This window comes from Schistocerca americana, chromosome 5 (assembly GCF_021461395.2).
Source record: "Schistocerca americana isolate TAMUIC-IGC-003095 chromosome 5, iqSchAmer2.1, whole genome shotgun sequence".
Classification (NCBI taxonomy): Eukaryota; Metazoa; Arthropoda; class Insecta; order Orthoptera; family Acrididae; genus Schistocerca; species Schistocerca americana.
This window is the reverse complement of record NC_060123.1, coordinates 492,893,134-492,908,004: the sequence shown is the minus strand read 5'-3', so window position 1 is coordinate 492,908,004 and position 14,871 is coordinate 492,893,134. Positions and strand designations below refer to the sequence as shown.

The following is a 14,871-nucleotide window of genomic DNA, read 5'->3' as shown; positions in this document are numbered from 1 at the left end:
ACGGGAGGAGGTCGTTTTGGCCCGGTTACGAATTGGACACTGCCGGTTCAGCCATCCCCATCTGCTGACGGCTGCGCCGGCGCCGTTCTGCCCATTTGGGCGATTGCTGACGGTCCGCCACATTTTAATGTCCTGTCCGGATTTTAACACGCTGCGTCTTGATCTTGGCCTGCCATGTACTCTAGATGCCATTTTAGCGGATGACCCACGAGCAGCTGCTCGCGTTCTTCGTTTTATCAACTTGACAAACCTCTCTAAGGACATTTGATTATGCTGTTTTTTTTTTTTAATCCTATGCCTGTCAGTCTGTCTTTTATCGTGTTTTCCCTTTTAGTTGCTGTTTTAAACTTGTGCCTCGCGGTGCATTCCTAACGTAGTCTGGGCGCTAATGACCAATGAAGTTGTGCGCCCTAAAACCACAAAAAAAAAAAAAAAAAAAAAAAAAAATCTTCAGTGATCCATCAAGCGCTGTGGTACTCGAGGACGGCCCTCGCCAGTGGATATGGGGAACAAATAGTAATTAATTATTTGTTTCATTTATATATAATGAAATCAAGTTTGATGTTAATAGCCTACTGTATGACACACCCAATACTCTCAGCTGGATTCCATGGGTAAAGAATAAATAAATAATCAGAGTTTTCCGAGTTTTCGAAAAAAAAGAAGGAAAAGTTGTATCCGCTATCAAACAGGACATTTCTGTTTATCAAGGGATCACATACTTGTCGAAAGAAAGAAAAACAGAAAATAAAGGAACACGATATTCACAGGAAATCACTTATTATATGTATCTTCAAAGTTAACGAATTTGCACTAACAATCTGAATATCATTTTATTTATTGTGAAATGGGTCCTTGAATCAGGTACACCATCATCAGTGTTATGTTTCCCAACATTCCACGTTCTATCGTGCCAGATTTTGCAGCATCAAACGTCTTCAAGAAAGAACAAAACAGTTTTCCGGGCGAACGCGTTGACTGTGATTAATTATGTATTCTTTCCAATCAGAATCTAGTTATACGTCGCCAGTTGATTCCAGGCTAATTGATTAGTTACTCGCACAGTAAATTCTACAGTCTTAAGCCGCCACTCTCTTCTTGAATGCGATTTATTTGTTATTCCCCTTCGCGTAACGTTACCAGAATTTATAAACTCCATTACTTCCCCACAAGTCTGTCCTGACTCTGGGTGAAAGCTGCTCCTTCTTCAAAGACAAGAGGGGGTGGGACGTTCGACAAAATTCACTCTGTGCTGTATTTCTCCTGTTGTGTGGAATCATCTTTCAAGAAAGCGTGAATATAGTGGGCTCATTTTCATCGCTTCAGTGGTGTGAAAAAATCTTAATCAGTACACACAACGACGTGAAAACAAACTAAAAATGCAATTAGACGGGAAGTTGAAAGATACTGCATCTCACGAGGCATGAGAGTGAGACGTGCACAACCATTTTTCAAACCCGTCACGTCTGTTCCGCGGACGATGGTGGCAGTCGAGTGCCTCGTATCGCTGCTTCGCCTTCTTCCAGCGCTGGGAATGGCGCGCGGCGGCGGCGTCTCCAGAAGGCGGCGGGGGCGGAGCGTCGCTGCCCAGGCCAGCGGTGCCGCGCTGCTTGGACAGCGGGATCTCCAACACAGCAGTCACACAGAATAAAGGAGGCGCAGGAACCAACAACACGCACACTGGGCTTTCTTCCGGATTTCTGCAACATCTTAGTTCCAACGGGGTCCACGGCCAAAACAAATTTTCAGAATGGCGATAATCTACCACACTGCGTGTCATTACTTGCAATAGAATATCCTTTTATGTAGTACTTTTTACTACGGCACAGTTTTGACTGTGCAGTCATTTTCAAGTGTAGGTACAAGGTTTGCCCGGAAAATACGTATAAAAGTTGAATAATAACTTTATTTTACAATTATTCAGGTATTACAATATGGCCTCCTTCAAAGTACCCGCCCTGAGACGCGATACACTTCTGCCAACGCCGTTTCCACTGTTGATAACTTTACTGAAAGTCTTCAGTTGTGATGTTGTTCAGTTGCCGTGTCGTTTCCGCCTTGATGGCTTCCACATCTCCCAAGTGCCGCCCCCGAAGCACCATTTTGCATTTCGGGAACATGAAGTCACACGGGGCTAAATCGGGTGAATAAGGCGGGTGGTCTGTCACGGTGATTGAGCTTCGGGCCAAAAACTCGCGCAAAACGAGCGAGCGACGTGTGAGCGAGCGCATTGTTGTGATGAAGGATCCACCTGCCCTTTTGCCAACTCCGGTCGAACTCGGGCCACACGAGCTCTGAGACGTGTCAGAACTACAACATAAAAATTTCCGTTCACTCTCTGGCCGGGAGGGACAAATTCCTTGTGAACAATGCCCCTAGAATCAAAGAAAACAATCAACATTGTCTTCACATTGGACCTTGATTTTCGCGACTTTTTTGTTCTCGGTTCTCCTGCTAGTTTCCATTCCTTGCTTTGAGATTTGAGCTCCACATCGAATTCGTAAAACCAGGACTCGTCTCCAGTGATGACTCGGTTGAGAAAGTCCCCTCGTTCCTCTGCTTCCAACCAATCCTCACAGCACTCAACCCTCTTTGCTTTCTGTTCTGGCGTCAAGAGCTTCGGTACGATTTTCGCACACAATTTCTTCATTTCAAGTTTTTGTGTCAGGATTTCGTGCACGATTGTTTGGGGGATTGACAGCTCGTCAGCAATCATTCTGACTATCAATCTATAGTCTTTAAGAACACAAGCACAAATTCGTTCAACATTTCCATCGGAACTCTATGTCGACGGGCGTCCTGGGCGAGGGTCATCGTTCACTTCTCGGCCATCCCGGAACCTTTTTAACCACTTGTTCACGGTTGCTTCCTTCAGAGAATTGTCTCCGTAAACCTGTTTCAAACAGTCAAAAATCTCACGGCCATTCTTGCCTAGCTTTGCAAGAAACTTGATGTTGACGCGCTGTTCCTCAATCAGAGCCCCATGCCGACGGCAGGAGAAAAAGGGCAACTGTCAACAAGCTGCCGCACACTCCCACGTGGCGGTGACTGCAGCTTGTAACATAAAGACATTATTCAACTTTTATACGTATTTTCCGGACAAACCTCGTATAGTTTAAACCATTAAACGGACTTACTTGGATTAGGCGTTCGCGACAATGACGAGGCACAAACAGCGCCGCAGCCACCGCGGCACGCCTGATTTTTATAGCAAGTGGTATGTAATTAGGCTAACCACAATGCCGGGGCAGTGCAGCGTTTCGTGTCTCGCTGCCGGCTCGATCGCTGCAGACCGCTTTTATCCCCACGCTGCCACGCAGCTACGCCGCTGCACCTTCCCCGTGTTCTTGACACGCACACGGGGACTAAATCTTTCTCAGGCGGCTTAGAGGACATTGTGAGGTTGCAAAATTTGATAATTTCACATCTACCTTACATCGCTACTTGAGACTCTTGGTTATTAGACATACTAATTATTATGTCTGGCATTTAAAAGAACCCATTCGTCGAGTTTGCACTGAAAAAGTATACACTGTTCACACTACTGCACTTTAGGTCATACATTGCTGTACAAGAAACATAGGTAACATATCGAACATTCAATTAAAAATTCTTATATTGTGTAGTATGTTCATATATTTGAAAAGTATTCCATCTTATCGTCTGCAGTATGAAAGCCTTATTCACAAAACAACATATATTGACACTCGTAGCAACATACTAATAGCAACTTAGAGAACAAGTAAATCCAAAAGTGTTTAATAATGTTCAATACATGTAACGTCTAATCCGAGTGGGAAGTGACATTAAAAGCCAGGTGTTCTTTTTTTGCTATGGATTAACGATAATTTCAGTTCTATTCACAAGTTTTTAAGTTGAAATAAAATAATCACAGGTCATTCTGAAGAAATATAAGTCTTGATAAACCTCCAGAGGGAATACAAGTTCTTACTGCAATCATCTTTCTAAATTTAGGTCATACATTTATTGTTCTGGAGAAGTCCTTAGCACTGATTGCCAACCATTTAAGCTGCCACTACTGCTTCTGGTCTAAGGTCGGAACCGAGCGAGGTGGCGCAGTGGTTAGTACACTGGACTCGCATTCGGGAGGACGACGGTTCAATCCCGTCTCCAGCTATCCTGATTTAGGTTTTCCGTGATTTCCCTAAATCGTTTCAGGCAATTGCCGGCATGGTTCCTTTGAAAGGGCACGGCCGATTTCCTTCCCAATCCTTCCCTAACCCGAGCTTGCGCTCCGTCTCTAATGACCTCGTTGTCGACGGAACGTTAACCACTAACCACCACCACCACCACCACCACCACCACCACCACCACCACCATCTAAGGTCGAAACATCTCCCACATAAATGAGTCGATCCTTCCTCCTTTTTTTTCAGTTTCTAGTGCAGTTAACAGGCAGTAGTTAATTCCCAATAGGATATTTTTTTTCCTACAGTTATGTCTGTCTCTGCAAACAGCTATGGCATTGAGATACTTGGGTCAGCATGCATACTCCCCTCTCTGTCTTCTGTGTGTTGATTACTGTATTCACCTTCATTCACTGTCATGTTCTCAAGAGTCAATGCAGCAGTAGTTATTCATTGTCATGAATAGGCTTTAGAGCATAAAGAGAATTTTACAGTAGCTGATTTGTTTTGCAAATTATTCCAATGAACACCCAAAATGAAGTTCGCGGTAGTTGTTTACAAGAGAATTAACTTTTCTTTTATGAGTTAATAATCGATAGAGATAGAAAAAAGTTTGACAGGTGCGAGGACGACTCGCGCTATAGATGGATGGTTGGAGAGAGAGAGAGAGAGAGAGAGAGAGAGAGAGAGAGAGAGAGAGAGAGATGAAAAGAAAATATCCAAAATTTAATTAGCCCTGTAAATTTCGACATATTTTTATTTACTGTGTGCCCGACCGAGACTCGAACTCGGGACCTTTGCCTTTTGCGGGCAAGTGCTCTACCAACTGAGCTACCGAAGCACGACTGACGCCCGGTACTCACAGCGTTACTTCTGCCAGTACCTCGTCTCCTACCTTCCAAACTTTACAGAAGCTCTCCTGCGAACCCCCAGACTGTGGCTAAGCCATGTCTCCGCAATATCCTTTCTTTCAGGAGTGCTAGTTCTGCAAGGTTCGCAGGAGAGCTTCTGTAAAGTTTGGAAGGTAGGAGACGAGGTACTGGCAGAAGTAAAGCTGTGGGTACCGGGCGTGAGTCGTGCTTCGGTAGCTCAGTTGGTAGAGCACTTGCCCGCGAAAGGCAAAGGTCCCGAGTTCGAGTCTCGGTCGGGCACACAGTTTTAATCTGCCAGGAAGTTTCATATCAGCGCACACTCCGCTGCAGAGTGAAAATCTCATTCTGGAAATATTTTTATTTGTTTTACATCATTTGTGTGATATCTTCAGTGCACCCTCTATAAATTGGCAATATATTCATGTGAAATATTGAACTTGTAATTGTTCAAACTTCGGCACCCTTAAACAGTATCTATGCAAATGCTTCATGTCTAATCATCATGAGTTATAAGCCCACTTTGTCAGAGTATGGACCGTCCGAGGACAATATGGTCTGCCTAGCTTAATGCTCTAAAGTGTGATCATTATAACTTTTAATGATGTCATTTGTAGCTAGTGATGTTATGTATCAGATTTTGTTTCTCTTTCTCACATTAGATAAATAAATACCCATTGTGCAAGAAGGCCTTTACACCCATCTCAGACTAATCAGTGTACTATAACACGCTGTGAATGACGTGTTAGAGAAGCCCACGAATTTGAGAAATGAGATACAATAAAAAGGTCTCCATGATCGCAAACTCAGGATCTCATGCAAAAGATGTCATGTAGCAGCGAGGATGACTCCGGGAGTGCCTCATTACCTGAGCAAAAGCAGCCACAGGAAAGAAAAGATGTGAGCCACGTCGTATTGTCACAGCGACTGGGGGCAAAGTTGGTATAACTGACTAGAGTGCAGCCACCAAGCCCTTCTGTGGCGAGACTCTGATTGGAAAAGCCCCTGTCTCCTTGACGTGCCGTGGGTGCCTTCTGCATGCACAGCGAGATTTTTCTTTGGCTTCGAGTGCACGGCTGCACTGCGGCAGTGGTGGTGGTACTGACCGCGCTCGCTCCAGTATTTTTTGCAGTGCAGTGCAGTGCATTGTCGCGTGGCCCAGACTCCACGTGCACATGCGCACGATGGATTGCCGGCAGCGGTGGTGCCAAGTGGGTTCTGCCACCCCCCCCCCCCCACAGACCCTTTGCTAGCTGCGCTTATTTATTACCTGCTGTGCATCTCTGCTGGCACTGCCACTGCTGCAGATCCTAATGCTTCCTCCTGCTATGCTACAGGCCACCCCCAAGGCTTCCTGGCTTCTGAGGCTCATCATCATAGAACAACGAGGGTAGGGGTTGGGACTATGATAGCGGAGTGGGGTGTGCCTGCCACCCCACGCCGCCATCAACAAAGGCCACTGCAGCCATCTCGTTATGACGGGTGCAGCCAGGTGGAATGGTGCCGTAGCTGGGAGTGGCCGCGCCACGTGTCACCCAGACGGCAGACGGTACAGGGTAATCTGCGCTGCCCGGGCCACCCATCCACCAGCCACCAACAGCAAGGCGAACACGGTCAATGTACTTACCTGCCACCCAGCCAGCCTCGAGGCCTGCCTGTCTGCCAGTTGCCAGCCACATAACAACACGATGCGCACGAGAGCCACAAGCCGAGACGTCCGCCCACCACAGCAACATCCTTCATATAAGAACTGCACATATTCGCAGGCTCTCATTCTGGCACGAAACTGTTATTCTGGACAGTTCGATTATGCACAAGTCCTGTTGCAATAGAGGAAGGCTGATGCAGAAGCAGCACCTACTCACAATGTATTGTAGTTCATTTTTTTAAATTATGAGTTGTCTTTAAGTAGGTACAGTTTTTATATTATGTGTAAAAACGCAAAACTGATTTTCATCAAAGCCTGTACCTTTAACTGCTCTGCAAATTAATTTCCACCAAAATTGAGGCAGCTGTAGTAACTAACAACCAACTTACCAAATTCCATCTCATAAATATCAGTTACCTGATTGGCTAACCACTTCTGAATGACCGTTTTAACATTATCTTTGTTGTACTGCCAGCCATGTTGAAATTTTGTTTAAGTGCATGAAAAAATGGCGAGCAGTGGACATTAGATAAGGGCTATATGGAACCTTCTACTTGGGCCATATGTTGTTAGTCGCCATGAAGCAATGAAAATCCATTAACTATCTTATCATACCTTTCGGCTTTGAGTGCTCGGCGAAGTTTAGTTGATATATCACAATACATCTTTTAGTTGAAGGTGCTACCGTGGAACAAAGAATCCACAAGCAACACACCTGCTTAGCTCAGAAAACAGTAAATATGTCTTTCTGGGCTGAAATTGTTTGACTGGACTTCGCTCTTTGAAACTTTCCTTTGTCTCAGCCTAGAAGAGGTGGTTTCGAGTAACATCTCACTTGCAACCGTGAGCAAAATCCGCACACTCTTTGGCACACGAGACAAATAACTTGAAGAATTGTTATGAAGATTAACTAGGTAACGTTTATGGGCGGAATTGGACTAATTTTCTGCATTGCTGTTGTTACAAAACAGTCTTAATCTGGTCGCCAGCCTAATTTTGGCCTGTGAGATTGGGTTAAACTTGTCACTATTCCAACATCAAAAATAAAATGCCGTGTAGCGCTCTGTAAGGGGGCACTCAAAAATATTGTGTCTGAGGGCTTTGCTGTGGCGTATATACAACATAGCACAATTCCAATTCAGGTATATAAGCACCGACATGTAGACAAGGGATTAATGTGGCATTCATATGTTTCCAACGTGCATGCGATAAATGCGAAAACGTGAATTATGCGTTAAAGTCCGTCCAAACTGGGCCAAAATGATGTTTTTCTTTTCTTGGCTGCCAAAGGACAAACAACGGTTGACATACATCGGAGACTGAAGAATATGTAGCGGCATCATGTTTGTCGAAACACTCCGTTGTGAAATGCTGTGCCAAGTTCCATGAAGATCGTGATATGACACAACAAGCTGGTCGATCTAGTATGCCAGCCTCAGCTGGGAGACTCAAGTCGGGAACACTCACGCACCCATCCTATAGTCCTCGTCTCCCCTCACTCCACCTCCCTCCATGCAAAAATCAAGCTTCAGTCCCTTAAAAAAGGTCTAAGATTCCTGTCGGGACAAGGACCTGCAGCAGGCAGTTAAGAACTGCAGCAGGATGAGGTGTTTTACAAAACAGTATCTTCAACCTGGTGCATTGGTGGGACAATTGCCTCAATGTTCACAGTGAATTTACCTGGTTGTCATACCGGTTCTGGACTGTACGGCCTTCGAACGCAAACTTCTTGATCGTGCCTTATAGTTAAGGAAATCTGATCCAAATTGGTCTCTTGCAAATTCCGCAGGTAACCTCCTCAAAGATAAAACAGACAGTATTGTAAAGTGCTGAAAAATGTTATTAGGGAGCCAAAGAGGATGTGGTACGCAAATAGATAGCAAATTCACAGGATAACAAACCATATGCTGTAACCTCCCCGCAGAAATAAAAGAAATTTATATTTAAATGTTAATGGACATCGTGCTAAGTGTAACCTCCCCGCAGAAATAAAAGAAAAGTCTATGATAATGAAAACGTGCCAAATATTTGGTCCCCACAAAAATTATAGAATAATAATGACCCAAATGTTGTTGAGCTCCCACAAAACATCGTTAAATTGAAATAAAAGCGACTATACCTTCGCTACAAAATATTGAAAAATAATGGCTCAATGTAAACTCGACACAAAAATTAAGAAATCAAGATTAATCATTAAACCCACAATAATACGGCAGCATCGCTAACCTTAGGCCCCGTGCAATAATCAATCTGATAAATTGATTGTGGGAGGAAAACCATAGGAAATATTGTTTGAATTGTAATGATTCTTTTCTTAAAAACGATTGCTTTGAAAACAAAATTATTATTGGGGCATTTCTTGAACAAATTAATTACAATTAACAGATGTTATTGGCTGAGCGCAATGCTGCTTCATTACCTTATTTAACAATATACCCCGTCCCGAACCGTGACCTGAGACCCTATTTAACAATATACCCCGTCCCGAGCCGTGACCAGAGACCCATGTCGACGCCCGCCGACACCTCACACACTACTTCCGACTGAGTCCAACTCACAACTGCACTCCCGCGCGGTCAAGCGCAGACTAGCAACGATAAATAACTGTCTGGTCAGAGATTCTGTCATGCCTCGCCATCGCTGGTACTGAATACACACGCGTTTCAATGCTCACTAGTGAGGGAAGTGTCTGGTCAGTAGCACAAGGTCGACGATATAAAATCAGTTCGTAGTAAAAATATTTCTGTTACTGATAAGCCAGATTTATGTGCAGTATTTAACAATCATTTTATGAGTACTGCTGGTGATTTTTTTTTTTTTTTTTTTTTAAAGCTTAGTTTCTACAGAGAATAATATAACCATATAACTCCCTTGCAAAATGCATTTCCGATATTGATGTCTCATATACTCCTTTGTGATACTGGCAAGGGGCAGATTGAGTCAATAATTAAATCACTGAAGAGTAAGGACTTTCATGGATATAATAGAGTGCCCAGACGAATATTAAAGTACTGTGCTGCACATGTTAGCTCTATACTTAGCCATATTTGTAACTTTTCCTTTAAGAATGGTCCGTTTCCTCAACGATTAAAGTACTCAGTAGTAAAGCTGCTTTACAAGAAGAGAGAAAGGGATAATGCAGACAATTTTACACCCATTTCTATGTCATCATTGTGTGCTAAAGTTATTGAAAAGGTTGTGTATGTAAGGATAATTGTGTGTGCGTGTCTACTGCTGACAAAGGCCTTAATGGCCAAAAGCTATTATTGTGTGGATCTTTTTATTGTGCCTATCGTGACTCAGCTTCTCCGCTATATGGTGAGTAGCAACTTTCCTTCTCTCGTATTGTTATATTCCATCCTGGATTTTCCATTGTTTGATAAGGATAATTGATTATTTTATATCACATAATTTGCTATCAGATGTACAGTTTGGCTTTAGAAGTGGTTTAACAACTGAAAATGCTATATTCTCTTTTCTCTGTGAGGTACTGGGTGGATTAAACAAAAGGTTTCGAGCGGTAGGCATCTTTTTTGATTTAACCAAGGCATTTGATTGTGTTGATCACAAAATATTGCTCCAGAAGTTGAACCATTATGGAATACGAGGAGTACTTCACAATTATTTCACCTCTTACTTTAACAACAAACAGCAAAAGCGCATTATTTACATTGTTGAGAATGACTGTGATGTGGGGGGTCTCAGTGGGGCACGGTCAAATGGGGGGGGGGGGGGGGAAATTACAGGTAATTCTAAAATATTTCTGTTTGCTGGTGACACTAGCTTGGTAGTAAAGCATGTTGTGTGCAACATTGGCTCTGTTTCAAAGAGTGCAATTCATGACATAAGTTAATGGCTTGTACAAAATAAATTAACGCTATATCACACCAAGACTCAGTTTTTACAGTTTAACAATTCAACAAAACTCGATGTTTTCACAGAATGAGCATATGATTAGTGAAACTGGACAGTTCAAATTTCTTAGTGTTCAGATAGGTAGTAAACTGCTGTGGAAAGCCCACATTCAGGATCTTGTTCAAAGACTTAAGGCTGCCATTTTTACTATTCGAACGGCATCTGAAATAAGTGATTGTTCGACACGAAAAGTAGTCTAGTTTGCTTATTTTCATTCACTTATGTCGTATGGTATTATATTTTGGGGTAACTCTTCCCATTTTAAAAGGATATTTTTGGCTCAGAAACGGGCAGTTGGGGCAATAAGTTGTGTAATTTTGTGAACCTCCTGTTGATCGCTCGTCACAAGTTTGGATATTCTGACACTGGCCTCTCAATATATTTTTTTGTTGTTTCTTGTTAACAATATCATCTTATTCCCAAGTATTAGCAGCTTTCATTCAGTTAATAATAGGCAGAAATCCAACCTGCATTTGGATCGCATTTCTTTGACTCTTGTGCAGAAAGGTGTTATGTATACTGCTGCATCCATTTTAAATAAGCTACCACAAGAATTCAAAAATCTTACCATTAATACACATGCTTTCAAGTTGTAACTGAAGTGTTTCCTCATGGGTCACTCCTTCTATTCTGTTGAGGAGTTACTTGAAATATTAAACTGAATCCTATGTTATATTGTTGATTACGTTTACCTAAACTTATGGCTTGTCTTTTATGGGTTCATAAACATTTTATCTGTTATTACTGAGCCGGCCGGAGTGGCCGAGCGGGTCTAGGCGCTACAGTTTGGAACCGCGAGACCGCTACGGTCGCAGGTTCGAATCCTGCCTCGGGCATGGATGTGTGTGATGTCCTTAGGTTAGTTAGGTTTAATTAGTTCTAAGTTCTAGGGGACTGATGACCAAAGTAGTTAAGTCCCATAGTGCTCAGAGCCATTTGAACCATGTTTTTGTTATTACTCTTATATTGTAATTTCCTGTACTGAAACGTTTTATGGTCTTAAAGATTTGCTTCTCAAATTGGTCCTACAGATCTAGACGTCAAGGTCAACAGATCTGCCAGTCACAACACCACACTTAAGGTTCCACAAAAAAATAATAATAATTTATTTTCTTAAATTTTCATCTCTTTCGATGAACACCAACAGCAGCCAACCGATAGCCCAATGATTTTAAATAAGGCCTGTGGCTACTACACAGTAACAATCGCCTAGAAAACCAGAAAATAAGCAATAGAATTCCAGGTCTGCAGACGGGAGTGCCAGTTCTTGTAAGTTTTCCATATTGGAAAAGTAACTTCATTGATAACAAAGGGAAAAAGAACTACTGACTCCAAAAATGTTAAACACTTCTAAACATGAAGCCCAACGACTTGCCTCCCTCACCCAGAAGAGATGCTGAGGATTCCTCAGTTTTGCGAGCTCCCGTTTATGCCCGAAAATCTTCAAACATTCCAACTAACCTATAACTAAGGACAAAATCATAAAGTATCTGTTTTCTTGAACTTTACAACTTTCAGCACCAAGTCTTCGGATATGAAAGGTGGCCACTGACACTGCAGTTCATCAGGAGCATTAGACTGACAGTCAAGTACTCTAACCCACTTTCTTGCCATCCCATCAGTCATAGTGTTTCCTTCATAAATTAAATTAATCTTTTTCTTTACTTTTATTGTTAACCGGTTTTCGGCTTACAAGGCCATCCTCAAGCATTGGCTGAAGATGGCCTTGTAAGCCGAAAACCGGTTAACAATAAAAGTAATATTGTAGAACAAAAGCAAACTGGTGCTTTTCATTTGTTATAATGTTGTTCTACCAAGAACCGACTGTAGATTCTGTTAATTAAATTAATCTGATGAATTTAAGAATGTTTTCATATCTTTTGCAGACAGCAAACGAATCAATGCACGCATTTCACACCGGGAGCGACATTTTCAGTTATCCATGGCATTATAAATAACCACAAACAACTATGATGATTGCTTCTGTTTGGTGTATATGCGTAGCCAATAGGTCCAGACATTGAAAGTGCATCACCTACCGCAACAATGCTACATTCATAAACGATACTTCCTTAAGAAAAAAGAACCCTACCTAGTAGCGTGCCAAGAGCATTGTTCCGAAATCCACAAATGTGATGTCAGTTCGTGACTCCTAGACTGTTGATCACATTTGAAGATTGCCTAAGAAGGGGAAAGACATGCTGTGTAAATGTGCTAATTTACAGATTGCAGTAATAGCTGTAATTTTTAGGACCTAACAATAACAGTAATAGATAAACCTTTATTGCCCATGAACATATTATCTCCCAAGTCATTATAATCCCTTACTATTACATGCAAGAGCATTTGTCATAACAGTTTGCACAGTATTTTGGAAGGGAAAATTTTCATCTCAAAGAATTTGGAGTCGTAAACACTCGTTTCTCAAAACTCTGTGCTACTCTCCATCAACGTGTACACAGGAATGCTCCCAAGTACCTTCAGGATTTCGGAAGATGACTACACGAACATTACAAGACGTACAGAAAATAGACATATCAATAGACAGTGTGTCATTACATGTGTGCAGTTCACTGAAGTCGCTGCTGTTGCCTGGGAAGGCGCAAAGACAGCGGCCCGCCTTGGAATTCTGTTCATTAGGTTGCCATCTTGTGGGACGAGCTAATTTCTTGTGACAAGTTAGAGCCGATGTTTTGACACACCTGTCACTTAGTGGTGCGCTCTGCAACTACACCACATCTTTTATTATGAATCGAAACTCAGAGAGATTTAGTGCTAGGTGTCCTTTCTTTTATGTCGTATGGGTTTTGCACAGTAGTCATTTGAAACCCTGGAAGTACTTATGAAAAACCCTGTATTGAGGGCAAATGATGTACATTTTAAAGTTCACATTTTTCACGTTGGTAAATGTGCATCCTTCGATGTGTAAGTCATGGAATTAGCAGTGACGTAAATTTTTTTGAACATGCTTAAAAAAATCAAGACATAAATCACAAATGCCTGCTTCTTTAGATTCCACCATCCTCTGGTCCTATCAAGATAGTATAAGGCTTGACAAATATGTTATTTGGTTTTGCTGTCATATCAACAGCAACTGCTTCGGTGTAATTACTCATAATATTAGCTGAATAGCGGGTGTTGAAGATCCTCGACTAGATCTCTCTGTCCTAATTTAGATTTTTAGTGTAATGTCACTGGGAAGTATTTCTGTTCAACATGCAGGCTTAACAGAATGTTGCAGGGAATGTCATTATGCAGTTTATCAGTTAAAAGTACCTTCATAAGTCTTGTGTGTCTTTTCCTATATTAACAGTCTTACACACACACACACACACACACACACACACACACACACACACACACACACACACACGTACATACATACGTATACACACAAACAAATCGAGTATCAGATCAGCATCTGTCAACATGAATATGGAGAACTGTCAATAAGCTACACAGATTTGCCATGCTTCCCACATGAACGCCCTGTTCATATCTATGTCGTAGCCAAATGCTCTACCCGCAGACTAAAAGACAAAAATAACACAGGTATATCTAACAGTTCGGGAATGAATTTCCAAAGGTTGTTGCGATATCGTCAAGTCGGGCAATGCTAAATGGTCATTACTCTCTTATTTACATTATACATAATGATCTAGCAGAGAGTTATATCATTCAAATATTGACGATCTTATATTTTAACTGCAGTTCTTAAGCTAGAACTGTAAACTGACTTCATGTTGCACTACACACAACTTTCATCTCCTTTTGATTCCTCCACATTTCTTATCTCTATTCCATCACAAAGTTCTGTAACTTCCTTCTAGTGGCGCTTGTTTCCCAGGTTTCTGCTCCATATCTAGAGCGTACCACGGACTGCTACTGTCCACAGACGTAAGTTAAGAGGCGGAATGAGTAAATGGCTGACAGTGTTCCACAGCATTCATATGGACATGATCATGGTTTTAGCGAACTTCTCAGGTGAAATTTTACTCTGGCTTCCTTTTGTATTCCAGATGAGCGCGATGACATTTTTGTTATTAGTGCTGGGTGTCACCGCCTTGAGTGAAGGAAGGAGTTTAGTGTTCGAGAACAGACGCAGAGATACTGTGTGGGTGGGCACCCTTGGCAGTGCTGAAAGGGGAACTCTCAAAGGAGGTGGTTGGGAGATGCGCCCTGGTTCTTTGGTAAGTTGTCAGTCTTATCACAAATGGTTGTCATTTTTCTGCGATATAAGTTTGCTATAGGAAATACCACTGAATACAAAGGGATACCTAAATAAGATTTT

General features: G+C 42.2%; 1 protein-coding gene and 1 non-coding gene across 3 annotated transcripts in view; one reads left to right on the top strand and one right to left on the bottom strand.

Annotated features, from left to right (window-relative positions):
- Positions 1-14,871, top strand: part of LOC124616088 (pathogenesis-related protein 5-like) — a 48,980-nt gene that overhangs the window by 23,495 nt on the left and 10,614 nt on the right. For both annotated transcript variants that reach the window (XM_047144341.1, XM_047144340.1), the window contains one exon: positions 14,600-14,770. In XM_047144341.1, coding sequence (XP_047000297.1) covers positions 14,600-14,770 — 171 coding nt within the window. The remainder of the gene's footprint in view (positions 1-14,599; positions 14,771-14,871) is intronic.
- On the bottom strand, positions 4,916-4,990 carry Trnal-caa. Its single transcript has one exon. It is a non-coding gene; the product is annotated as a tRNA-Leu (tRNA).